Source organism: Enhydra lutris, unplaced genomic scaffold, assembly GCF_002288905.1.
Source record: "Enhydra lutris kenyoni isolate GAN:26980312 unplaced genomic scaffold, ASM228890v2 scaffoldscaffold3, whole genome shotgun sequence".
Classification (NCBI taxonomy): Eukaryota; Metazoa; Chordata; class Mammalia; order Carnivora; family Mustelidae; genus Enhydra; species Enhydra lutris.
Window position 1 is genome coordinate 43,786,397 of NW_019154087.1, and position 25,660 is coordinate 43,812,056.

General features: G+C 35.2%; 1 protein-coding gene across 3 annotated transcripts in view; it reads left to right on the forward strand.

Annotated features, from left to right (window-relative positions):
- LOC111154820 (WD repeat and FYVE domain containing 3) overlaps positions 1-25,660 on the forward strand; it is a 243,510-nt gene that overhangs the window by 101,815 nt on the left and 116,035 nt on the right. For 2 of the 3 annotated variants that reach the window (XM_022514756.1, XM_022514763.1), the window contains exons 1-3: positions 17,135-17,561; positions 24,168-24,345; positions 25,109-25,323. In XM_022514756.1, the coding sequence (XP_022370464.1) occupies positions 17,197-17,561; positions 24,168-24,345; positions 25,109-25,323 (758 nt within the window). In that variant the 5' untranslated portion in view covers positions 17,135-17,196. Of the gene's footprint in view, positions 1-895; positions 1,063-7,403; positions 7,872-8,847; positions 8,950-11,338; positions 11,533-17,103; positions 17,562-18,988; positions 19,073-24,167; positions 24,346-25,108; positions 25,324-25,660 lie in introns of those variants that run through there. The other variant, XM_022514747.1, reaches the window with a different exon arrangement.

Below are 25,660 nucleotides of genomic sequence, written 5' to 3' on the forward strand. Positions count from 1 at the left end.
CAGTCAAAATATAATTCCATAATGACTCCCAATGTTCTTTTAAAGAAATATGGTTCTAAAAAATTACTCTTCAGAACTTTATTTAAATGTATTCTAGTGAGAGTACCTTAACTAATTAATGAGATACAGATAAAGACTTAGAACTCTTTCGAAGAAACTCATTTTTAAAAATTGTTAACAGAAAATGTCTTCGGAAGGAAATGGTTAATAAGATTTTAGCTTGTAAACAATGAAACTTTATAATCTTAGATTTTTTAAGGGTCTTAAGAGGTATTTAATGTAATTCTTTTATTTTGTGCTTTATACCAAAGATTAGTGATCAATTTAAAATAACTGTTTAGGGGCGCCTGGGTGGCTCAGGGGGTTAAAGCCTCTGCCTTCGGCTCGGGTCATGGTCTCGGGGTCCTGGGATCGAGCCCCACTTCGGGCTCTCTGTTCCACAGAGAGCCTGCTTCCTCCTCTCTCTCTCTGCCTGCCTCTCTGCCTACTTGTGATCTCTGTCAAATAAATAAATAAAATCTTTTAAAAAATTAAAAAAAAATAAAATAACTTTATAAACAGTTGTATATATATATATATATATATATATATATAAAATATATATATAAAGCTGTTGTAAATAAATTAAAAAATTAAAATAACACTGTTAAATGTAAAATCAGCTGTTATATATAAGGTCTTAGCCTATTACAATTTTTTTTTCATTATGGTGTCTTATAATGAAATTTGTAGATTTTTTAAAGTATGTCTTTATATAAGAAAAAATTGTACAAAGAAACTTCTTGGAGTACTTTATACCTTTACTTACTGCATATGCAAACTGAAAATTTCTCTGTATTAAATTTGAGCATACAACAAAAGAGAAAAAATATTTACCAAACGATACTTTTCCTAGATTGGAACAAGCGAAAGAAGCAGAATCCAAAGATGCCTTGAAAGATCTGGTTAATCTGATAACTTCCCTAACAACGTATGGTGTCAATGAACTAAAACCAGCTGGTATTACCACAGGGGCACCCTTTTTATTGCCTGGTTTTGCAGTACCTCAGCCTGCAGGCAAAGGTGAGTCATTTGTTTTCTTCTTCTTCTGAGCCATTCAAAGAAGTAGAGACAATAAATCAGTTTGACTTGGATTGCTCTTTGTTACATGTATAAAGGTGTAATAGGCTATTTTTCATTAGAGTTTATGCTTTATTTATGGTGCAAGTTCTTGGGTGACAGCTTTACCAGGTCACATGCTTGAAAATGATATATATGATGAAATATATATGATAATATATAACATCAGCCAATGAAATTTACATTTTAGTATTTCATCTTAAAATTCAAACAGCCTAATAATTTAAACATGACCCTTTTTGTATGTTGGCAGGCTAATACATTTCCAGTTTATGTGGTTGGAACTTGATTCACACTCTAATCACTTAGCTTATCTCTATATAAGATGTAAATAGGAAGCCTGAGTCACAAATGCTTGTATTTTAAAACTAAACAAATACAGGTACAAAGACTTTTTTTTTTTGGTGAGGGAGAGAGAGAATCTTAAGCAGGCTCCATACTCAGCACGGAGTCTGCTGAGAGGTTGGATCTCACAACCCCGAGATTGTGACCTGAGCTGAAATTGGATGCTTTACCAACTGAGCCACCAGGCGCCCTACAAAGACATTATATTACTTATTTCAGATCGGGGAGCAAATTTTGTACAGTTAGGATTTCCCAACTTTGACTCCTCATCTAGTGATATTTTATTAAGAGACCTTTTTTAGTTAATAACATTTAGTTACATGAGAGTGCAAGCTAGTTTTACAGTTTAATTTTTTTAACTTCATAATAACCTTTCTAAAAGAATCTGAGCCTGCAGGCCTCTCATGGTTTCTTGACTATGATTGTCACTTACTAAATATTCGATACAGTTACGATATTTGCATGTAAAATTTAACTAGGCAGAAAATATCAACATGTCTGGTTATTTAAATTTCAGAGTATGTTATCTTCGTACTTTATGACATAGAAGTCAGCAGTTATAAATTTATTTCTTCAGTGAGAATAAATGGATTTACTAGAAAGCCCTAAATTTAATTTATTGGGGAAAATTATATTGAAAACTCATGACTTTGATTGGAGTTGTCAGATTTCCTGTAGTAAATTGTACCCTCAATGTTCAGTTTTTTAAGTGAGTCTCTGTGCAGTAAGGAGAAATCCAGGCATATCTTATTGAGCAGTTCAAGGTTTCACTTTATTAAATATTAAGGAAAAAATAAGAGACTCAGAAAACTCCTAATATATAGACTGTAGCTTGAGTATTCCACAATTAACTGTTTCTTTGAGTTAATTTAAAAATAGCTCACAGCAGGGGTACCTGGGTGGCTCAGTCGTTTAAGCGTCTGCCTTCAGCTCAGGTCATGGTCCCAGGGTCCTGGGCTTGAGTCCCGCCATCAGGCTCCCTGCTTAGTGGGGAGCCTGCTTCTCCCTATCCCACTCCCCCTGCTGGTGCTCTCTCTCTCAATCAGAGAAAGACAATTATCATATTATCTCTCTGATAGGAGGAAATTGAGAGCCAGGGCAGGGAGTTTGGGTGCTTGGGAAGGAAAAAAATGAAACAAGATGGGATCGGAAGGGAGACAAACCATAAGAGATTCTTGATCTCAGGAAACAAACAGGGTTGCTGAGGGGTTGGGGGGTAGGGATAGAGTGGTTGGGTTATGGACACTGGGGAGTGTATGTGCTATGGTGAGTCCTGTGAAATGTGTAAGCCTGATGATTCACAGACCTGTACCCCTGGGGCAAATAATACATAATATGTTAATAAAAATAATGTAAAAAGAATAGCACAGCATACATAGGTCACAGCATACTTCTTCTTTTAAACTTTATTTGGTTAATTAATCCAATCATGATACTGGCATAACAGCTAATTACAATAGCATCATTTTGTAATGAGAGAATTAATGTAGCAAAATTGACCTTCCTCATATGCCTTTCTCATATTGTCTCATCTGTAACAGGGATAATAAATATATAACCTAACACCTTCAGAGGTTACTGGGAGAATCCAGTGACATGATGTCTACGAAAGCGAGGTTAACTAGAAAGGACAGTGCCCTAAGAGTCAGAATCTGGGTGACTCTGAGTCACTGAAACTTTCTAAATATCACTGTCTTCTTCAGAAAAATTGATGCAGCATTCTATAAAATGAATGTTTCAAGCTAGATCATTTTGAGTTTAGTTTGTAAGTCAAAAAATACCTATTTCCCGTGACCTGCTTTGTTAAGGTTATTGTGCAGACTAAAGGAGATAGCTCTGTTTCACGTAAAGAGAATATGGGATTTTTTTTTCCGTCAGCAGTATTGAGGCATCATTTGCATATATTCAAATCTGTCCATTTTAAGTGTCGAATTTGATGAGTTTTCATAAATATATATGCTTGTGTAATCACCACTGTAATCATGATATGGAATATTCCCATCCTCTAAAGATTTACTTGTTTCCCTTGCGGTCAGTCCCTGCTTCCCTCCCACTTGCCCTGGCAGCCATTGATCTGCTTTGGTTTCACCCTGTGGTTTCGCCCTTTCTAGAATTTCATAAACTGGAATCATACAGTATGTAGTTTTTTTGTATCTGGCTTCTTTCACTTTTGTGATTCGTCCATGTGATTGCATGTATCTGAAGTTTGTTCCTTTTTTGGAAAGTATTTCATCATGTGGATTTCTTGCACTTTGTTTACCTGTTCATCAATGGATGGCATTAATTTAACTGTCATGACTAACGTTTATATGAATATTTATATGAAACAAGTCTTTGTGGGGATGTATAGTTTCATTTCTTTGGGGTATATTCCAAGCGATAGAATTGCTAGGTCATATGTATCTTTAACTTTATGAGAAACTGTCAGACTGTTTTATAAAGTAGCTATCCCATTTGCCCTCATGTCAGCAGCAGTGTGAGAAAGTTTGCTTTACATCCTCAGCAACACTTGTTTTAGACATTCTAGTGAGTGTGTAGTAGTATCTAGTTGTGTTTTTAATTTGCATTTTTTTAAAGGATTTCAAACATCTTTTAATGTGTTTATTTGCCATCTCTCAACTTCGGTTCAGATCTCTGTGCCCAGTGTTCAATAGGATTGTTCTTTTCATTGGGATTTTAAAAGTTCTTTAAATATTCTGGATAAATCTTTTATAAGATATGTATGTTTTTAAGTATGTTCTTCTGATCTTAACTTGCCTTTTATTCTTAGTAGCATCTTTAGAAGAATGGAAACTTAATTTTGATGAAGTCCAACTTACCATTTTTAAAAATATTTTGCAGATATTAACTCAAATTGAAAAAATCTCACTTAACCAAATTAACTAAGATTTGTGTTTTCTTCTAGGAGTTTCATATTTTGATATTTCTATTAGGTTCTGTGGTACATTTTAAGTTAATTTTTGCATATGGTAGGAAAGAATTTTTTTTCCTTTCAGTATGGCTATCCAAGACCTTTTATTGAAAAGACCACATATACCCATACATCTGCAATTCATTTTCAGGTCTGCTCCATTGATCAATATGTCCATCCTTAAGCCAATACCATAAGGTTTTGATTACTGTATCTTTTTTTTTTTTTTGTATCTTTTTTTTTTTAACTGTATCTTTAAAATAAGTCTTAAAATAGAGTCATGTAAGTTGTCCAATTTTGATCTTCCTTTTCAAAATTACTTTGGCCATTCTGTATCCTTTGAACTCCACATAAATTTAATAATCATGTCAACTTTTGAAAAAATGAAAATAAAAGCCTGAGACTGGGAGTTGATTGGGAGAGCAAATGTAAATCAACTTGAGGGAGAATTAACATTTTAACAATATTGAATCTTCCAATCCATGTAAGATATATATATCTTTCCATTTATTTGGATCTTATTTTCTCTAAGCATAGTTTTATAGTTTGCATAGTATAGGACTTTCAAATCTTCTGTTAAGTTTATCCTTAAATATTCTTCTTGATACTATTGTGAACAGAATTGTTTTAATTTCATTTCAGATTTCTTGTTGCTAGTTTCTAGAAATGCATTTGGTTTTTTAAAAATACTGACCATTTTTATCTGTGAATTTGTGAAGTTTGATTTTTGGTTTTAGTGTTTTTTTTTCCTTTGCTGTTGTTACATTTCTTTTTAATCTAGTTTTGGATAAGAGTTGATGGATTCTTGTGAAGGAATAGAGATGAGGAAAGCCAAGTGTGACAGTGTTGTGTGTAGCACTGATAGAATGAAGCAATGATAGTCTACAGATTGTAACTCTTCAGTTTGGACTGTTTAGGGGTTGGGGCTGGCTATATTCTGATACGTTGACACTGTTTATCTTTTTGTCAGTTATTTCTTCAGGGTACTTTGGGGGAATATTTGCTTTGGTTTCACTGGTTTCCCTTTTATCAACTGTGAAAAGGAAATTCCTATTACTAAGGAATTTTTTACATATTCATTGATTATCACATTTAAAAGAGAAAACATGAATGTACCTACCTTATATTGCTCTCTATATATGGTTTACCAACCTTATTTTTAGTGCCGATTTCTAAATGAAATAGAACAGTATAGATACATAAAATTTAAAGGAAAGCGTAAACTGAGTTATTAATGAAGGTGATAAACTTATCTGTGTATGTTAATGCTTGAGAATGACTAATATTCCTGTACTTTATAGTAAGAACTTTAATAAAACTTTCTATCCTCACCAGCAGAAAGCTTTTTCTTTTTCTTTTTTTCTTAAGATTTATTTACTTATTTTAGAAAGAGAACACGAGCAGGGGGAGGGAGAGGGGGATAAAATCTCAAGCAGACTCCTGAATGTGGAGCCCAACACAGGGCTTAATCCTAGGACCCTGAGATCATGACCTGAGCCCAAATCAAGATTTGGATGCTTAACCAACTGAGCTACCATGTGCCCCTATATTTGACTTTTAATTGTGTGTATGTGTACACATTGTATTTGGTTCACCTTTTTATGGTGGACAATTTGTTCTTGGGATTGCTTATTAAGATTCCCTATCTTTTGCCAGTAACATCACTTCAAACCAAATAATGAAGATAAAACTTGAAAAATTCCAAATTTTCCCATATTACTCTAAACTCAGCTCGTTTTGACTCCTTTCTTTATAGTGAAAACTGATACATTGTCACTTAGTTGAAAGATGCAAAATATAGGTTATAGTTATCCTTTAACCTTATTTGTCATTGTTGGTCACTTGTAGTCAGACTTTAACAATTTGTATGTACACCAGTCCATCTGAGCTTGGTTTTTGATTTATTACCTGCAGGTAATAAAGAGGAAAGATGTCCTCAAAGAGCAAGCATACTATTAATCTGGAGCTGGAAGTAAAAATATATCTTTGGTATTTGCTACACATAGAAGAAATTTATATGTTATAGATAAAATTGAAATCATTTACAGATCAAAGATTTTTTAAAAATCTTTTTATTTTTTTAAAGAATGTCCAAGCCAGGATTTCTGGGCAGTCTTTCTAACTCATTTTTTATTTTTCCTAGTTCTGTGTTTATCTTCTTTCTGATATCCGGCTTATGCTGTAAGGTACTATGCTAATTTCTTGGCACTAGATTAATGTTTTGGTCACTCTGGCAAATGTCCTGTACTCCTAGTAGTTATGAACCTGGGGACAGTTCTTAGAGCCAATCACTTGTTTTCAGTTGCTTCAAATACTTTATATGTTAATTTCTTTATAATTATTTTTACTAATTTGCCTCACAAGAGCCAGGTATACAGATATTTTTTCTCGGTTGGTATGTTTAAAAATCAGATGTTAAAAAATACAGCTAGTAGTTAGCTATAAGTGGCTTTAACAAACATATGTGAAGAAATTGCACTCTTAGCCTGAAGACAAAATGCATTTTCAAATTAAAATTTGTGAAAGTTCTAGTGTAGTAATGATAAAGAGACACTGGAACTTAGAGAATTCTCAGCCTCCTATTCTCCTGCTTGCATTCTTGCTGTTCCCTGGCCTTGTACTGCTTCAGGCTAAAAGTCTTTTCATGAGAGGTAGCTGTTCTTACAGTCAAGGTACATCTTACAGATAAAAAGAAAGAAAGAAAGAAAGAAATCCCTGCATATTTCCAAACTCAGAAGGCTGGACTTACATAATATGTTTTATTTTCTGTAAAACAGTCTAGTGTTTCAGTATATACTATTCTTGAATTGGAGTATTCATGATGATGCATTATAAGTTTTAACAGTATTGTTTTTAATTAAATTACTGAAGTTGGATGGAGAAAAACAGGACTTTTTGTGAAAACAGAATGTGTTCTTAGTAAACAGTTGATAAACATTAACAATTCATGATCTGTTTAAATAGACTAGCTTGCCATGATTAAAATATCATGTAACACCTACTTCTGTTTTCTTATTTTCCATTTCAGGTCACAGTGTGAGAAACATCCAAGCCTTTGCAGTGCTTCAGAATGCATTTTTAAAAGCAAAAACCAACTTCCTTGCCCAGATCATCCTTGATGCCATCACAAATATTTACATGGCTGACAATGCCAATTACTTCATCCTCGAGTCACAGCACACACTGTCACAATTTGCAGAAAAGATTTCTAAACTCCCGGAAGTACAAAGCAAATACTTTGAGATGCTGGAGTTTGTCGTTTTTAGCTTAAATTACATCCCTTGTAAAGAACTCATTAGTGTTAGCATCCTCTTAAAATCTAGCTCTTCTTACCACTGTAGCATTATTGCAACGAAGACACTTCTTAAGTTTACACGACATGACTACATATTTAAAGATGTGTTCAGGGAGGTGGGTCTTCTGGAGGTCATGGTAAACCTTTTGCACAAATATGCTGCCCTCTTGAAGGATCCAACTCAGGCACTAAATGAACAAGGTAAAGCATTTTTCAGAATTTCACCTTTATTTGGTAAAGGGGTTTGGGCAGGGTGTTTTGTTCATGTTTTTGCCTTTCATTTGGCTGTTGATTTGAATGACTTAAAAATGGGCGTTACCGTGATATCCTTGTGAATATTTCCCACAATTAACTTGTTCATTCAACCTCTGTTAGGGAATTGGGAAGGAGCAGGGCCCTAGAAATATGTCATTGTGGTGGAAAATAATTTAAGGTAAAAATTGAGGGGAACATTTATGGTCCACATGACTCATTTGTGCTACTTTCTGCTTCTGAGAGGGAATTTAAAAAGCTCCTAGAAACAATTGTGATGTTTAGGTGCCTCACAATGTTTTTAATTATAGAGAGCAAAAAATAAATCTTTTTAGTGATGTTATATATGTACACATATATTATCATTTAGGTATCTTAAATTTGATATTTTTATCCTTTCTAATCCGATAAAGGCATAGAGGTATCTGGCATTTAGTATTAAATATGTGAATGAATTAATACAGTTTGAATAGATAGCACTATTCATAAATAGTGCCTTAAAATCTAACTTTCTCCTGTTAACCTTAGCCTGGATTAGGAAAACCTTTGTGAGAAGAATACATTAAAGTTTGTCATTTTCCCCCTTTTTTTTTTGAGGTTCTGTTTTAATTCCAGTTAGCATACAGTGTCATATTAGTTTCAGTTGTACAGTGATCCATCAGTTCCATACGTCGCCCAGCGCTGGCATTTTCCTTCTTCCCGTTTGTTAGACAACTGTAACTTTCTAGCCACACCAAAATAAAATCTATAAACACTGATTTCGACCTTACTTTTGGGAGTGTATCATTTTTACAGATTGTATTATATCATTTGTATTAATGGTAAAAGTGAATATTAAAGAAATAATTAAATTATTAAAACCAAATCAAGAGAAAAAAATAAGCTTACAACTTTTGTGATTTGAACCTTTGGTCTTTTTTCTTAGGGGACTCAAGAAATAATAGTTCAGTTGAAGACCAAAAACACCTGGCTTTGTTGGTTATGGAGACCTTGACAGTGCTGCTTCAAGGATCCCACACAAATGCAGGTGACTAGACAAGCTTCTAGTACATGCCTCGGGGGAGTGGGGAGTATTCTCTCTGGTTTTGTCTTCTCTAATGACCCTTGCTTCTGAAAGATTCCTATCACTTAATAAGAAAGACTGTTGATTCAATGATAGTACCATCATATCCAGAAATACAATACTCTACCTTTTTAAGTTTATTGGAAAAATATGTAACATTGTCATTATTATTTCACAATATGTTCTTATATTTTATTGCCTTTTTAAAAAATAAAACAACACCTTATTTTTAAAGTAGTCTTTTTTAAAGTATTCATTAAAATAGTGGGGTTTTTTTATTTATATAACACAGACTTTTAGTCAAATGACTTTGTTTAAATGTTTTCCAAAATATCTGCTTCCTATAGTGATTTTCTTAATTTTTAGTAATTCATGTTAGAGTATTATAATGTTACAACTTTAAAGAAGTATTGAAAAATGATTCTGTAGTAAAGTTTGCCTCTCCCAGGTAAACTGGATTCCTTAAATCTTTATCTTTAGTCTCAACTTTTCTTCAGTCTTTTTCTGTCATTAACAGTCCATTTGTATTTGTAAAATATCACTCTTGCTCTTAATAAAGAGAACTTAAACCTCTCAGGCAACAATGTCAGTTCAGTTTAAGAAGAATAAGTAATGGGGAGGTGAATTGAGATGATTAGGCTGGTCTCAAGTCATACAGAGCATTTTAGGCCATGCCAAGGAACATGAATTGTATTTGAAGTGTTATGGGACGCCACAGATAGATGAAGGAATGAATGAACAAGAAAATGAACTAATGAACAAACCCATTGCCCATTTGCCTGAATGCAAAGGAACTCAGTATTCAACATATTTAAAATATATTGTGTGTCCCAGGCACCATGCTGGGTGTTCAAGACACAAAGATACAAAGACACAAAGATAAGTTAGTGGAAATGAGATATTATGCATTATACCATAGATGAAATGTTAATATCATACCCATTAAACTTCACCACTTATTATTTAAATACTCTACTAAATTCATTCAACTCTGTCTTGGAATTAGTCAAAACTGTAGTTAAGTAATGATACATAATTACATGTTTACATCTTTTTCTATCAGGTTATAATTTCTTCAGGACAAGAATTATCTTTGTGTCTTGACTTAGATAAAAGGATAAGGATGTACTATCAAGGATTTATTTGGCAGATTATCTTTTGATGACATGACCTAGTGTTACACAGGAGGGACTGAACAATTCTGTTGGAGGAGAGTAGAGATCTTACCCTGTGTGACTAAAAGTCACTTAACCTGTCTCCCAGAGTGCCAGACATTTTCACAAAGCTCTTTTCTTAATGACTATCTTTCCTTGTTAAGAAAGGTATTACTTAGCTATGTGATCTGAGGCACTTAGTGCTTTGCTCATAGTAAGTGTTCCGAAAATATTAGCCATGGTGATTATGTAATGGACACTCACTGGTCACCTGGAAGTAAGTACACATGGCTCTCATGTGCTAAATCTTAGCACGTGACTTACATTCACTTCAGGGCCTTGAAATTCTTAAAAAGTTTGCAAATAGAAAGTCATTAAATAGGACAGTGGCCACTACAGCAAAGTACACAAACATCTTTTCACTCAGGAGACATTTACTGAGATACAGACTAGAAGGAAATCCCAAGTTTAATGGGGGACCAAACATACAAACAAATAATACTAAACTGCTTGATATAAACTACTAGAATAGCGGCATATACAAGTTGCTTTAAGCTGTTAGAGTACTTTTAAACTGAGCTATGTAGGTATCACTCCTGCTCTGTCATTTGCTAGCTGCGTGACCTTGGCCATGTTACCCAAATTCTGTATATCTCATTTCCTCATCTGTATCGTAGGGGATGAAGATTAAATAAACCAATCTACAAAAGTCTTTGGTACAGTGACTGATGCCTTTTATTATAGAATTTGTGGGGGTTTTTGGTTCATGTTCTCCACCAAAAAGTTTGGTTCCTTGTAATTTTTCTCCTTAAAGAATCATTTATTCCATTCCTTTCTTGCAAATACTTGGGGTGCCTTGTTCAGTTTAAATCTCCTTTATTTGGGCTATTGTTCATCTGAAAACTGTTTACATAATTTGATTTCCGGTATTGTTCAGCTTAAAGCCTTTACATAAAAATATTGCGTCCCTTCTGTATCTACTTGTGAAATTTCTGAATCTTCTAGGTTTGGAGAATTTACTTCTTTGCTGACCTCTCATAGTGTAGTTGTGTGTGGTCATTTAAAAGGTGAAATGGCTGGGTGGGTTTTATTTGCAGTCTTTTGCGTTACTCTTCCTACAAAAAGATCAAATTTTAATCCATCTCACGTGTCTTAGAAGGTTTTAAGTTAGCCCATGTTGTTGTTCTTTCTCTGTCAAGGAATTTTCCGGGAATTTGGAGGAGCGAGATGTGCGCATAATATAGTGAAGTACCCACAGTGCCGGCAGCACGCCCTGATGATCATCCAGCAGCTGGTGCTCTCCCCAAATGGGGAGGACGACATGGGCACTCTCCTGGGCTTAATGCACTCAGCCCCACCAACAGAATTGCAGTTGAAGACTGATATTTTAAGGGTAATTTAATAAGCGTCTTGTTATTGCTCTCTTACTGTTAAAACCTGTGGTTATTTCTCAGTGACTTAACATGATCATAAACTATTCTTGCAGTTTTTCTTCAAGTCTAAAATGATACCAAAATCTGAATAGTAAGAGAAAAGCTCATGTCTTTTCTGGGCTCCGAGGCCCTCAGGTCACCATCTCCTTCCCCTCTGACACCCTCCCCTTTCATCCTCACACCAGTCCTGGCACTGACATCACAGCAAATAGAGCTGCCTTCTAGAATCATAGCTTTCTTTTATTAACTTTTGCTTTGTGCAGTGACTTTCTCAACAATGAAAAGTTTTTATTCTTTACACTATTGTTTTATTTCATCCTGTTTTGATTGAGTATAAAAACAATTTTGAATACTCATTTTATTTTAAAACGCAGTCTGCCCACAACTTACCTCACAGACAAGAAAGAAATCTATAAGCATATCAATATTGGGGAATATTTGTAAATTTGAAGGGATTGTTCAGAAAAAAAAACAAGTACCTTCCAAAGATGTTAAGATGACCACCTTTTTTAGCATACAGTTTCCTTCTTTCTTGGTACCTTTAATTGGATTTGTAAAACATTGATAGATAAAGCCAATAGAGGGTAATGAGCTGACCCATAATACTAAGGCAGTGTTGTTCTGGCAAATGATAGTAAGTGACTCTGAGACTGCAGGAGGGCAGGAGGGAGGGTCCCCTGTGTTGTACTTACTAATTTCCGGGGTGTAAATACTGCCACTGTGACCTGTTTCAGGCCGCCAAAGCGTTACTGAATGTGGATTGGGAAGAGATGAACATAGCACCCCGTTATGTAGTATCTTAAGAGTACAGGCAATAGTAAAATTCAGAAAATAACTAGGAAGTGGTAAGCTTTGAGTATTTACTATGTTTGTTTTTTAAATAACTTATTTAGTTGTAAATTTATAGAATAATTTTTAATCACACCTGTGTTTTAATAAGGCACATAAAATTCCAAAAATACAACAGTTGGCTCTCAAGAGCCCATATGAGCTGGCTCCAGCACTGCATTGCTTTGAGAGCATGAAGGAGGGTGGGGAGGCAGTGAGGAGGATTGGGGACCTCGATTTCAGTTTCCATTCTTGCTGCATTCAGAACTGCTTCTTGGGGTGTCTGTTCAGCTGACAAAACCACAGACCTGTGTAATTTAATTTATAATTATTTGTCCTGAAACCCAAAATTCCATATACGATATTTTATAATTCTCCAGATGCACAAATTTGAATTGTATGCATTATGTTTATGCAAATTATGCAGCTGATGTATAGCTGTTGGGGATGCCTGGGTGGCTCATTGGGTTAAGTGTCTGTCTTCAGCTCAGGTAATGATCCCAGGGTCCTGGGATCTAGTCGCTCACTGGACTTCTTGCTCAACAGAGAGCCTGCTTCTCCCTCTGCCTGCCGCTCCCCCTGCTTGTGTTCTCTGTCTCTCTCACAAATTAAAATATTAAAGATATGTATATATATATATATATATATATGTACATATATATCTGACGTTTTTGTCTAATTAACCACCTACCATCAATATCGCATTGTAACTTTGGCATCTGCTACTGATCATTAATTATTGATTGAAGCAGCATATTCAATTATTCACAGTATTGAAAGTTTTCAGATACTGAGCGGATGCTATGATGATATCAGAGTGCCAGGACAGTTCCAGTTGGAAGGTAGTAGGAGGGGAACTTACCCAGATCTATATAATACAGACGATTAGACTCAGCTTTGATAAGCACTGTTTTTCTAACCCTTATACTAATTCCAACCTGCAATATGGTTTTCTGCATATTACTTTGACTCTGAACTCACCCTTCCTCCTATATAAAATAATACTTGTCCTGTTTTCCCCAGTGTGGTTTTGTTTTTGTTTTTGTTTTTTAAGATTTTATTTCTTTTTTTTGAGAGAGAGAGAAAGAAAGAACTTAAGAGAGGGAGTATGAGAGGGGAGAAGTCAGAGAGAGAAGCAAAATCCCTGCTGAGTAGGGAGCCAGATGCCTGACTTGTTCCCGGGACTCCAAGATCATGACCTGAGCCAAAGGCAGTTGCTTCACCAACTGAGCCACCCATGTGCCCCTCCCCTGTGTGTTTTTGAAGATGAGGATGGTCATGGGCTTATGTCGGGCATTTTGCTAATAGCTTTACTTGTACTTCCTGTGAAGAAAGTTATCATTATTGCCTCGATTTTATACAAGCGAAAACTCAAGACACAGGGAGGTTAGGTAGCTGACCATGGTAAAACATTTTGTAACATTGAGATCAGAATTTCAACCCAAGCATTCTGACTCAAGTCCTTGCATTTAATTTCCAGGCTAGATGGTAAAATGTTTAAAAAGGAAAAAAAAAAAGTTGATATTGCAAGTATAAGTACAGTTAATTAAATTTGACAAGATAGAGAAACTGTACTGTCAAATCCTGGTAAAATGGAAATTTATTGGCAGAATAATGGAAGGAATGCATTGTATTTTAGATTTTTGTATATATCTACAGATTGCATACTTTCTTTTAAAATAATTAAGGCATTGGTACATATCTTAATTTCTGAAGCAGTGTATTTCAAAAGGACAGTTATATATATTAATATTTAGCCTTTCCCTTCAAATACCATTAGAAATGTGAGATATTTTAATAAAATGGTCTTTTTAAATGTAATGATTGGGAACATTATAAATGGTGTCTTAAGTAATATTAGAATACCCATGGTGTTCCAGTGGCTGAAGCAGAGAAAAGGAGCCCTTGTGTCAGCAAACAGATTTCAGATTGTCGCTTGGGCCAGTAGTGTCATAGTGAAATGCATGAGTGGGGGCGTCATTGTGTTTGGGTTTCTATCCTCCCCTTGCCATTGTGTAAGCCGTATAATCTTAGGCAAGTTAATTAACCACATTGAACCACATTTAACCACCATGTATGAAGTGTGGACAATAATGGTGCATAACATGTAGGTTTAAGGAGAGGTTTAAATACGTACACAACTTGAAGAAGTGCCTTATACAGCTAATTTTATAATGTGATTTTTAATTATCAACTAAGGTAAAAGCATGACAGTTCAGAAAGTAAGTAATAGTTCTACAAGATTGTTTTACTTGTTTCCTTCAGGTTTTATTTCATAGTACTTACAGCTTTTCTGGGCAAGAGCATGCCTTCAGTCATCAGACTCTAACTCATTTTGCAAGAAGGAATGTCTAATAAGTACCCTGAAGTTGCTCCTCTTTCCAGAGCATCAGGATATGGTCACGTTATATGAATTGAAATACTTCAGATCTTCGCTGCCCTGACTTCGTATCTTTTCTAGAATAAATCAGTTTGTATACACACACAGTTATAAGTGTTCATGATTGTGTAAAATTATACTAGAATATGTATTTGGCTTATTTAATACAATTACTTTGTAAAAATCACCAAATTCATTGATGTCATTATCCGTCAAAGTAAAAGCTTTTCCATCAGGATTTAGCCTTAGTCTACTGAAAGAATGATGTGATAATGTTTGCTAACACAATCTTCTGCCTTTAATATGACATCTTTTAATTGAGGTATAATTAAAATACAGTGTTACATTAGTTTCAGATGTACAATATAATGATCCAACAATTACATACATTGCTCAGTGTTCATCATAAGTGTACTCTTAATCTGTTACCTGTTTCACCCATCCCCCACCTAGCTCTCCTTGACAACTACCAGTTTATTTATTTATATATTTTGTCTTCTTTCTTTTTCTTTTTTTAAAATTTTAAAAATTTTTTATTAACATATAATGTATTATAAGCCCCAGGGGTACAGGTTTGTGAATTGCCAGGTTTACACTCTTCACAGCACTCACCATAGCACATACCCTCCCCAATGTCCATAACCCCACCACCCTCTCCCTACCCCCCTCCCTCCGGCAACCCTCAGTTTGTTTTGTGAGCTTAAGAGTCTCTTATGGTTTGTCTACTACCAGTTTATTTAAGAGTCCCTTTTTGTTTGTCTCTTTTTTCTTATTTGTTTGTTTTCTTTCTTAAATTCCACATATAAATTACAGTATTTGTCTTTCTGTAACATATTTCACTTGTCCTTGTACTCTCTAGATCCATCCATGTTGTTGCAAATGGAAAAATCTAGCTCTTTGTTATGATTGATATTCCATTATATACACACACCATGTCTTATTTATCCAGTCATCTATGAGTGGACACTTAAGTTGCTTCCATATCTTGACTATTGTAAATAATGCTGCAATAAACAAGGGTGCATACATCTTTTTGAATTAGTGCTTCTGTTTTCTTTTCATAAGTACCCAGTAGTAGAATCATTGAATCATATGGTATTTCTGTTTTTAATTTTTGGAGGAACCTCCATACAGTTTTTCATAGTGGCTACACCAGTTTGCATCCCCACCAACAGTGCACGAGAGTTTCCTTTTTTCCACATCCTTGCCACAGTTTATTCTTTGTGTTTTTTATTTTAGCCCTTCTGACAGATGTGAGATGATACTTCATTATTGTTTGGGTTTGTATGTCCCTGATGATGGGCGATGTTGAGCATCTTCTCATGTGTCTTTTGGCCATCTGTGTATCTTCTTCGGAAAAATGTCTATGTCTTCTACCCATTTAAAAATTTTGTTTTTTTGGTGTTGAGTTTTATAAGTTCTCTATGTATTTTAGATATTAACCCCTTATCAGATAAATCATTTGCAAATGTAGCCTTCCCATTCAGTAGGTTGTTTTTTTGTTTTGTTTGTTGATGAGTTCCTTTGCTGTGCAAGAGCTTTTTAATTTTGGTATAGGCCCCATAGTTTAATTTTACTTTTGTTTCCCTGGCCTCAGGAGACATATCTAGAAAAATGTTTATACAGCTGATGTCAAAGAAATTACTGCCTGTGGGATTTTTTTGTTTGCTTGTTTTTTTGTTGTTTTTTTTTTTAAAGATTTTATTTATTTGTCAGAGAGAGAGGGAGAGAGAGCGAGCACAGGCAGACAGAATGGCAGGCAGAGGCAGAGGGAGAAGCAGGCTCCCCGCCAAGCAAGGAGCCCAATGTGGGACTCGATCCCAGGACGCTGGGATTATGACCTGAGCCGAAGGCAGCTGCTTAACCAACTGAGCCACCCAGGCGTCCCTGTTTGCTTGTTTTTTAGGAGTTTATGGTTTCACAGTTAGGTCTTTAATCCATTTTGAGTTTATTTTTGTGTATGATGTAAGAAAGTGGTCCAGTTAAATTCTTTCCCATGTGGCTGTCTGTTTTTCCCAGCACCATTTGTTGCCAAGAGTGTCCATATATTCCTGTCTCCTTTGTCACAGATTAATTGACCATATAAGCATGGGTTTATTTCTGGACTCTCTATTCAGTTCCATTGATCTATATGTCTATTTTTGTGTAATATGTCATTTTTTAATTAGTAAGATATTTGATATGCTTCATAGGGCTGCTTAATGGGGAAATGACAAAAACATTCCTATCAGATATCCATAGAAATGATATTCCCCCCCTTGACATTCGTGTACTTTAATTTTAATTATAAGGGAAATCCTTTGTTTTTTCTCGTCCCCTATAGGCCCTCCTATCAGTCCTTCGAGAAAGCCATCGTTCAAGAACAGTTTTTAGGAAAGTTGGAGGATTTGTGTACATTACATCCTTGCTTGTTGCTATGGAAAGGTCTTTGAGCTCACCACCCAAGAATGGCTGGGAGAAAGTGAACCAGAATCAAGTGTTTGAACTTCTCCACACTGTGTTCTGCACATTGACTGCGGCAATGCGCTATGAGCCAGCCAACTCTCATTTCTTCAAAACAGAGATTCAGTATGAGAAGTTGGCAGATGCCGTTCGATTTCTTGGCTGCTTCTCAGACCTACGAAAAATAAGCCCCATGAATGTCTTCCCCTCAAACACACAGCCATTTCAAAGACTTTTGGAGGAAGATGTAATCTCGGTGGACACAGTGTCACCCACTTTACAGCACTGCAGTAAACTCTTTATTTATCTCTACAAAGTAGCCACAGATTCTTTTGACAGGTATGGCTTTGCTCTGAATTAAAGGGTGTGCTGTGTATGACTTCAGCATTAAGGCTTGAATTATAAGTTAACCTGAAAGGAAATGAAAATGAATCTTTTCTCTTATTTGCTTATCTGTCCCTTTATTTGTGAATCTTACTGTTGCTCTGATGTTAAGGTTTTCAATGTGAATATTTGTGTTTTACTTGTAAATCTAGGGTCAGTTAGCTCTTGAGGCACTTAATGGAAGTTTGTATAAAGTTTACTTTAATGATGGTGTTTGCTATTGTTCTCTTTTTCCTCTATTCTCAACATTAGGTACATCAAGACTTATTGATATTAGTTACCAGTAGGGGAATGTGGTTATGATTATATGTATTTCCAGACAGATGATATATTTTCAGCATTCCTAATCATTCGCAACATTTTTGTAATCCTTGAAAAAGAATATTGCTCCATAAGAGACGTTGGTAGTTTGAGAGTCTTTCAGATTTGTTTACTCATTCCTTTATTAAGTCCTTAACGAACACCTACTGCATGCCGTGTTAATTGTGCTAGTCCTGAGGGGTCAAGCACAAGATGGCTTTAGACATGGCCGTCCCTTATCTTAAATACAGACACAAACAATGACAACATATTGTGATAAAATCTATCAGGAGGGAATTCCAGGGTTCTAAGGGGATCATAGGAGTGCCACTTTACCAGAATCATTTGTTTTCAGTTCTTAAAGTGTTTTCTCACTTTGAAAATAATGTAAGATTGGTCATGGTGCTAATTTGTCCTAGGCATTATCACTTTTAACAGCTGCCATAGTTTTATCTCATAAAATAACTGGATTGTTTCTTTATTGTCCTGTAAGTTAAGCAAGTAACTCTGTTCAGATGGAGCTTCTAATGGGTTTTATATCCTTTACCATAATCTACTTTGAAATATCTACTGAAATATTTCTTGCTTCTTGACAATATTTCTTAGACCTAACCATTTAGATAAGAAAATACAGGTAACGTAAGAAAAATTGTTTTCCCATTTTTAACATCTTGAAAATAAAAATGCATATATGTTGTTAAAAGAGGCATAGTACGGTGTAGTATTCAAGGAACAAGATGTTTGAAATTGAACTTTTTATATTTAGATTCAACCTCTTTTCCCTTTTCTACTTATCCTAGTTAGTATACCTCATTTTTAGTTTTCTTTGTCAAAAACAGGGCTTACGGCACTCTGTTTAACAAATGTGTTAAGTGTTAACATGAATAGATAAGCATCTGCCTTAAGCATGCTTTCCTGTTTCCCTCAGTGCATGTGTTGTAGTCTTGTTTCTCGTTCCTGCGGAGTATGGAGGATGTTCCTTATTACACTTTTACTGGTAATTCTTGTGAAACTAACCAGCTGCCAACCTGGTGTTCTCTTCTAACCTCTCTCAACCGCCCTGTCTGTTTTGTCGTCTGTAGTCGTGCAGAACAGATCCCTCCTTGCCTGACAAGTGAGTCTTCTCTCCCCTCTCCCTGGGGTACACCAGCTTTGTCCAGGAAAAGGTACTGATCTTATAACAGAAGTCAATCATTACTTGTGTGGGTTTTTTTTTTTGTCTGTGCTTAATTATATGTTAATGTGGTGATTGTGCTTTGTATAAAACTTTTTTGGCTTTCTATTTGTTTTTTTTTTAGGTTTTAGGTTTTAGAATCGTCAGCTTCTGAGTATATTTATGAGGATAAACTGCGTTAATGCTATGAGGATATGAGGGACATTTAGAATATTGTCATCTGATTCTATTATTTAGAGTAAAATATACATTTTACTTTTAGAGCAGGCATATCTTATTAAAGTTAATTTAGAAGTGAGGACTTAGTGCCTCTTTAAGTAGAGTACTTTATTTATTTATTTATTTATTTTTACTTTAAATATGCTAAGAATCCTTCTTCGGTTTTTGCTTTTACTCCAAAATGCACATCACAGCACTGGAAAGGAGCTGCATATTTTCTCAATCAGGTTCAACCAGTTGATATGTGATGCTGTTGTGGAGACTTGTCACGGCCAACCTTTGAAAAAAATGAATTAAAAAAACCATCCTAGCTCTTGTTTTCATTGGTTTTGTGTACATCTCTTTTTAAAGCTCATCTAGTCTACCTTGTATATAAGCTTATGAATATAAAGAACCAGCAGGTGATTGACAAGAGTACAATTAAGATCCATTTAAGATTCCATTTGCAACCTGTGCTTAAAATGATCATAGCCTGTAGAGTTGGGACCAATACCATTCCTTTCCCAGTTTTTGTCATGACCAAAGTACAAGTCCTTCAGTCTTATATTAATATATTCTTCCATTGCGGCTTTCTAAAAATGAATCCTGAGGTTCAACTGTTGTTAATTAATTTTATTTCTGTTCAGATTTTGTAATTTGAATATTAGTGGAATTATTATATTGAAACTACTTGTTACAGGTCCTGTATTTCAATATATTATGGTAGTAATGTTCATTAGATAGGTGGACTTTATATTTTCTTTTTTCTCTTATTTTTACACTAGGACTTAGAGCTCATTTTCTGACAATAAGTCATGGAATAGTTCGGAATAGTCTTACATGAATTTAGTGTTGTTCAGTATATTTGTATTTTAAAACTATTTTTTTGTTTTTCTAAGAGCAGTTTTTAATATAAGAAATTATAAAATCATTTTTAGTTGAAGTAGTGTATTTTTCTATTGCTAAAATAAATGCAGTAAAAGGTATTCTTTGTGTTTGAGAATTCACATGTGTTCACTATCCCATATACTGGATATTAGAAAAATAATTTTAATTACTAAATAGTTCTAATTATTGAAAGTCACTTTTATGAGTTCATAAATTATGAAGGTACAAAAATTGCTGTGTTTAAAAACATTTAACCATTTTTAAGTATTAACCAAAAAGTATAAAATACTTGCAGTAGAAATTCACAGATTAAGGGAACACATGGAAAGGAAACCCATCAGAACTTACTATTTATTTAACTGATAATTTGACAAAGGGGAAATTTTATTCCATTTCACAGAGAGTTATTTAAGGCTTAGATCAAAAACATTTTGTCATCATTTGCATCACAGCTACATGGAATGATGCCATATTTTTTACTTCAGGGGGAAACGGTTACTGACTCAGCAGTCCTGGCTGAGTGAATCTTTTCTATGGAATTCCAATTAGGCCTTCAGGTTGGTTTTACCCCAAGGAGGTTCCCAATACTGCTCGTAATAATAAGGTCAACACTGACATTTTCAGGTTGCCATTCTGGTCAGGTTACTTACATTTTGCTGAGTGATAAGAATCATAAGCTAATAAAACAATGTTTTTATTTTCAAATGCAAATACAGTAACTTCTGGAATTAGAATATCTCTAGGACATCTCAACAAATTATTCCAGTGTCTTTTTCTTGTGGCAAAATGTGTTTTTGTTGGCAAAAGGAGAAACCAACATTGTATTAGTTTCATGGCTTGTGGAGTATTCAGACACAAGCAAGTTTTGAGTTGGTGATACTTGTCTGGCAAATAAATTCCTAGAGATTCTTTTCTATTTTAAGAATTGGGGACAAAAACCTAAGAAACCTTATATTTGGAAAACTAAAACTCGTAATACTTTTTATCATTATTCATGATTCAGAAAGAATAATGGAACAGAATTATAGCTGAACAGTATTTAATCAGAGCTACGGAAGTGAAAACAAAATACAAAATAAAAACCAAGTCTCTCTAGAATATATCTGAGGGGAAGAAAAGATGGCTAGTAGTATTACTATTCAAACATGATATCTGTTACTCAGTGCCTGTTCATACTTGGTGGAAATTAAGGCAAAGGGTATTCAGAATTTAAATATTCAAGAATATATTCCCCAGAGAGGTAGGTAAGTCTTAAATGTGTATGAAAATTTAGGTTGAAATATTAAGTAACAATTTCTCTAAGTTTTAAAAATAGATATAAAATAAATTTTAAAAATTTAGTCAAAGTTAAATTTTGAAATGTTGTCTTATCCTATGTTTGTAAATGATTAGGTCTTGCTTGGGATTATTCATTTAATAAGCTTATTGTAATCTCTAAATTTAAAAAATGATAATACCTGCAGTGATACCTAAGTGACTTAGTAAATATTAATAATATTATATAATGCCTATTAAAATAGACCTAATTTTAGTTAATAAATAAGCAATGCTTGCAAAATTTTTCTGATTTGAGAAGAATGAATGTAATTTTTATACCAGTATTGTTATCTTACGGAAGATTTAAAGATTTGCTACTATAGTAGCTATATATTAATTAGTAAAGAGTTTGGTTTCCGAAGGCGTAAAGGCTCCTTCCTGGGTGTATCCATAATTTAAGTTCAGTCCGTATTAAATCTGGAAACTCAAATAATTTTGGAAGGCCTATGACTAAAATATACAAGTAGGATTGGGTTTTTCTCCAAATTGAGTTATTTTTTATGTGTAATGAAAAACAGTTTTTATGAAATTTCTTAATGGTTGAAAATTCCTATTACACTATAATCTTTTTTTCTAGATGGGTCAAAATATTTCATAGAATTAAAACAGCACAGGTTGAGGATACCTATTGATAATAATTAGCATTTAGACATCTATCCTAGTAAGTTTAGAAATTAAATATTTCTGAACAAAACAGCAGGAAAAAAAAATGAAACAAAACAAAAACCCAGAGTTGAAAAAATGAGTAGGTGGAAGACATGGTAACTTTAAATAAACTGGAAGATCCCACGTGCTTTTTTTATAAGTAAGGCTGAATACTTTCCTAGAATCTCTGTTAAAAAGAGAATGGTACTTTAAAAAAAAAAAAAGTGGCCGTGCCAAATCTTTGCTACAGAATCACTGACTTAAAGCATCTGTTTCCCAAGCTGCTCTTGTGCCAGAGAGCTGAAACCACACTGCTCTCAGAGACAGAGCTCAGCATTAGACAAATTATGCTAAAACCAATTCATCGGAACAAAGAGCTCCCATAGGCTGAAGCCACGAGCATCTGTTCTCTAGTGCCAGGATACAAAATGTGCAAAACTCATGAATTGTAGAAGGGTAGTATGAAATAGAAAGTGGAGATCATTGATGGGAAGAAATGTGCTATGTTCAGGATATAGCAAGGCTTTCTACCTCATAGAAGCTTATTGTGTAAAATATGCCTTCTATGTTTTTAAAAAATTGTGATGAGTATTTTCATCAGTAAGTGGGTAATGCAAAAGAATGTGACTGTAGTTCCAAATAAGCTAAAGGAAAACTTCCTTGATGCTTAACACTACTTCCTGTCAGGTAGCCAAGATTCTTAACCAACCCTGACTGATTGACCCAGTTAGAAAATAGGCCACTTATATATTGTTAGTCCCCGATTATGTTACCCATGGTATAAGGAAAGGTTACAAACACATAGGTAATTAAAAAAAAAAAAAAATCTTATCAAGGGGCGCCTAGATGGCTCAGTTGGTTAAACACCTCACTATTGATTTTGGCTCAGGTCATGATCCTGGGGTTGTGAGATCGAGCCCTGCATCTGGCTCGCACTGGGCATCGAACCTGCTTGAGATTCTCTCTCTCCCTCTGTCCTTCCATCCTCTACCCTCTAAAAAAAGAAAGAAAGAAAAGAAAGAAAAAAAATCTTACTAGGGAGAATTTGATTTCATTTACATCCTTATCACATTATATCAGAACTTTTACCTTACCTAAAGTTTTGGATCACTATAATTTTTCACCTGTTTGCTGCATCTTCTAGTACAGGTGTCATTTTTTTTCTTCTAGTTTTACTGAGATATAATTGGCATACAGCATTGTATAAGTTAAATTATACAGCATAATGATTGTCTTACATATGTTATAAAATGATTACCACAATAAGTTTAGCTAGCATTCAGCATCTTAGGGTGCCTGGGCGGCTCAGTCAGTTAATCGTCTCTCTTGATTTCAGCTCAGGTCATGATGTCAGGATTGTGGGATCAGGCCTGCATACTGGCTCAGCACAGAGTCTGCTTGAGAGTCATTCATTCTCTCTCTCTCTCTCTCCCTCTCCCCCTTTGCTCCTCCCCCCTTATTTGCTTTTATGTGTGCTGTCTCTCAAAAAAAATTTTTTTTTTCATGGTGCACCTGGGTAGCTCAGTTAGTTAAGCATCTGCCTTCAGCTCAGGTCATGATCCCAGGATTCTGGGATCAAGTCCTGCTTTAGGCTCCTTGCTCAATGAGGAGCCCGCTTCTCCCTCTGCCTGCCACTCCCCCACTTCCCCTGATTGTGCGTGTGCTCTCTCTCTCTGACAAATAAATAAAATCTTTGGGAAAAAATCCATAATCTCATACAGATAACAAGAAAAAAATGTTTTCCTTGTGATGAGTACTTTTAGGATCTATTTTAGCAACTTCTTAAATGAAACAATCCAGGTAACAAATGGTAAAGACATATCAGAGCCTAGAAGAATTAGTTAAATTGTTTATTCCTGACTCATTAAGAATTGATAGTATATTGCTCTTTTATATCCCAGCCTGTAAGTGTTTTGTAACCCAGCATTGAATTACAAAGGTTTTGCTTGTCAGTGGATAAAGGTAACAAAAGATGAAAAAATTGAACAGGGAATTTGATTGGAATTTGATGCTAAATTACCCTTCTTTCTTTTCTGTAGGCATGCATATCATTCTGTTTCAACTCCCCCTGTTTACCCTCCTAAAAATGTTGCTGACCTGAAACTACATGTGGCCACAACGTCTCTCCAGAGTTCTGATGCCGTCATCATCCATCCAGGAGCCATGCTTGCTATGCTGGACCTGCTGGCCTCTGTTGGATCGGTAACACAGCCAGAAGTAAGCTTGGACATGTTAGCTCCTCTCCATCTTTCATAAGTGAAAGGACATGAATATGACTGTATAATCAAGGAAACTGAGCCAAGAAAGACAGACTGATAGGGAACCATTCCATACCACATACTAAAGTAGAAAAGGAAAAAAATGAGATTTTTTAATTGAGGTCTTAACTTTCTTTGTGAGATAGATATGTATTTTTTAGAATACAATTCATTTGTCACAAATGCAACCAAGACGGGTGCTAAAGTAATTCTCATAAGTCCTGCTCGGCAGTGGGAATTACTAATAAATAGTGCAGAAAGAATAATGACTGAAGATACCATTTCGAGGCTATTTATCTGTTCTGACTTATAGCACTCAAGAGTTTGGGTGAATTTGTGCTTTAGTGACTAATTTGTTAAAATGGTGTACGGCCTCTAAGGCCTAAAGGGTCACATATGTAAATGATAGGCTTTCCTTTAAACTGGGTCGTTACCCATCATGTAAAAGACCTTGCATTCACCTTTTCTACAAAAATCAAAATACTATTGGTTATATAGTCACTTAATACAGAAAACAGGAGAGAGTGGAGTCCGGCTGGGTAGGCTTCCAGCAAACTTGCCTAGCTCAGTTCTGGAGTTGCCATGTCACTCCCAGTCAGCTTCTGAACTCCTCTGAAGTTCATCTGAACCGTGTAGAGACAGAGACCTCCTATTAAAAGGGGAAAGAAGGATCAGTTTTTTTACTAAGAATGCCCTGGTGGCGTGGATTTCTTTACCTTTAGCATGCCCTGGACCTTCAGCTCGCTGTGGCAACCATTTTGCAATCCCTGGTGCACACGGAGAGAAACCAGCAGGTCATGTGTGAAGCGGGTCTGCACGCCCGGCTGCTGCAGCGGTGCAGTGCGGCGCTGGCTGACGAGGAGCACTCGCTGCACCCCCCCTTGCAGCGCATGTTTGAGCGCCTCGCCTCCCAGGCGCTGGAGCCCATGGTGCTGAGGTCAGTGTGTTCTCTTCTCCCCACTTGAAGGAGCCCCAGGTAGTAATGGCAGCTCCTAGTGTCTTCAGAGTCAGGAGTTCCTTCCTTAATAGACTGGTATTCAGGTATCTGTGGGCAAAATCAAAGTAACAAAAAAGGGCAAAATGCTTGGCATGTCGGTCTTAGGTAGGTCTAGAGGATGTCTGTCCATGGGTTATTCCTTCCACTGGAATCCAGCACTCTCCTTTAAAAATAAAATCATGTTATGTTTATATGACTTGCATCTACTTCATATTTGAGAACTTTTGATAAGTAAGAACTCATAAGAAATACTTTTTAAATGTTCTTATTTTAAAAT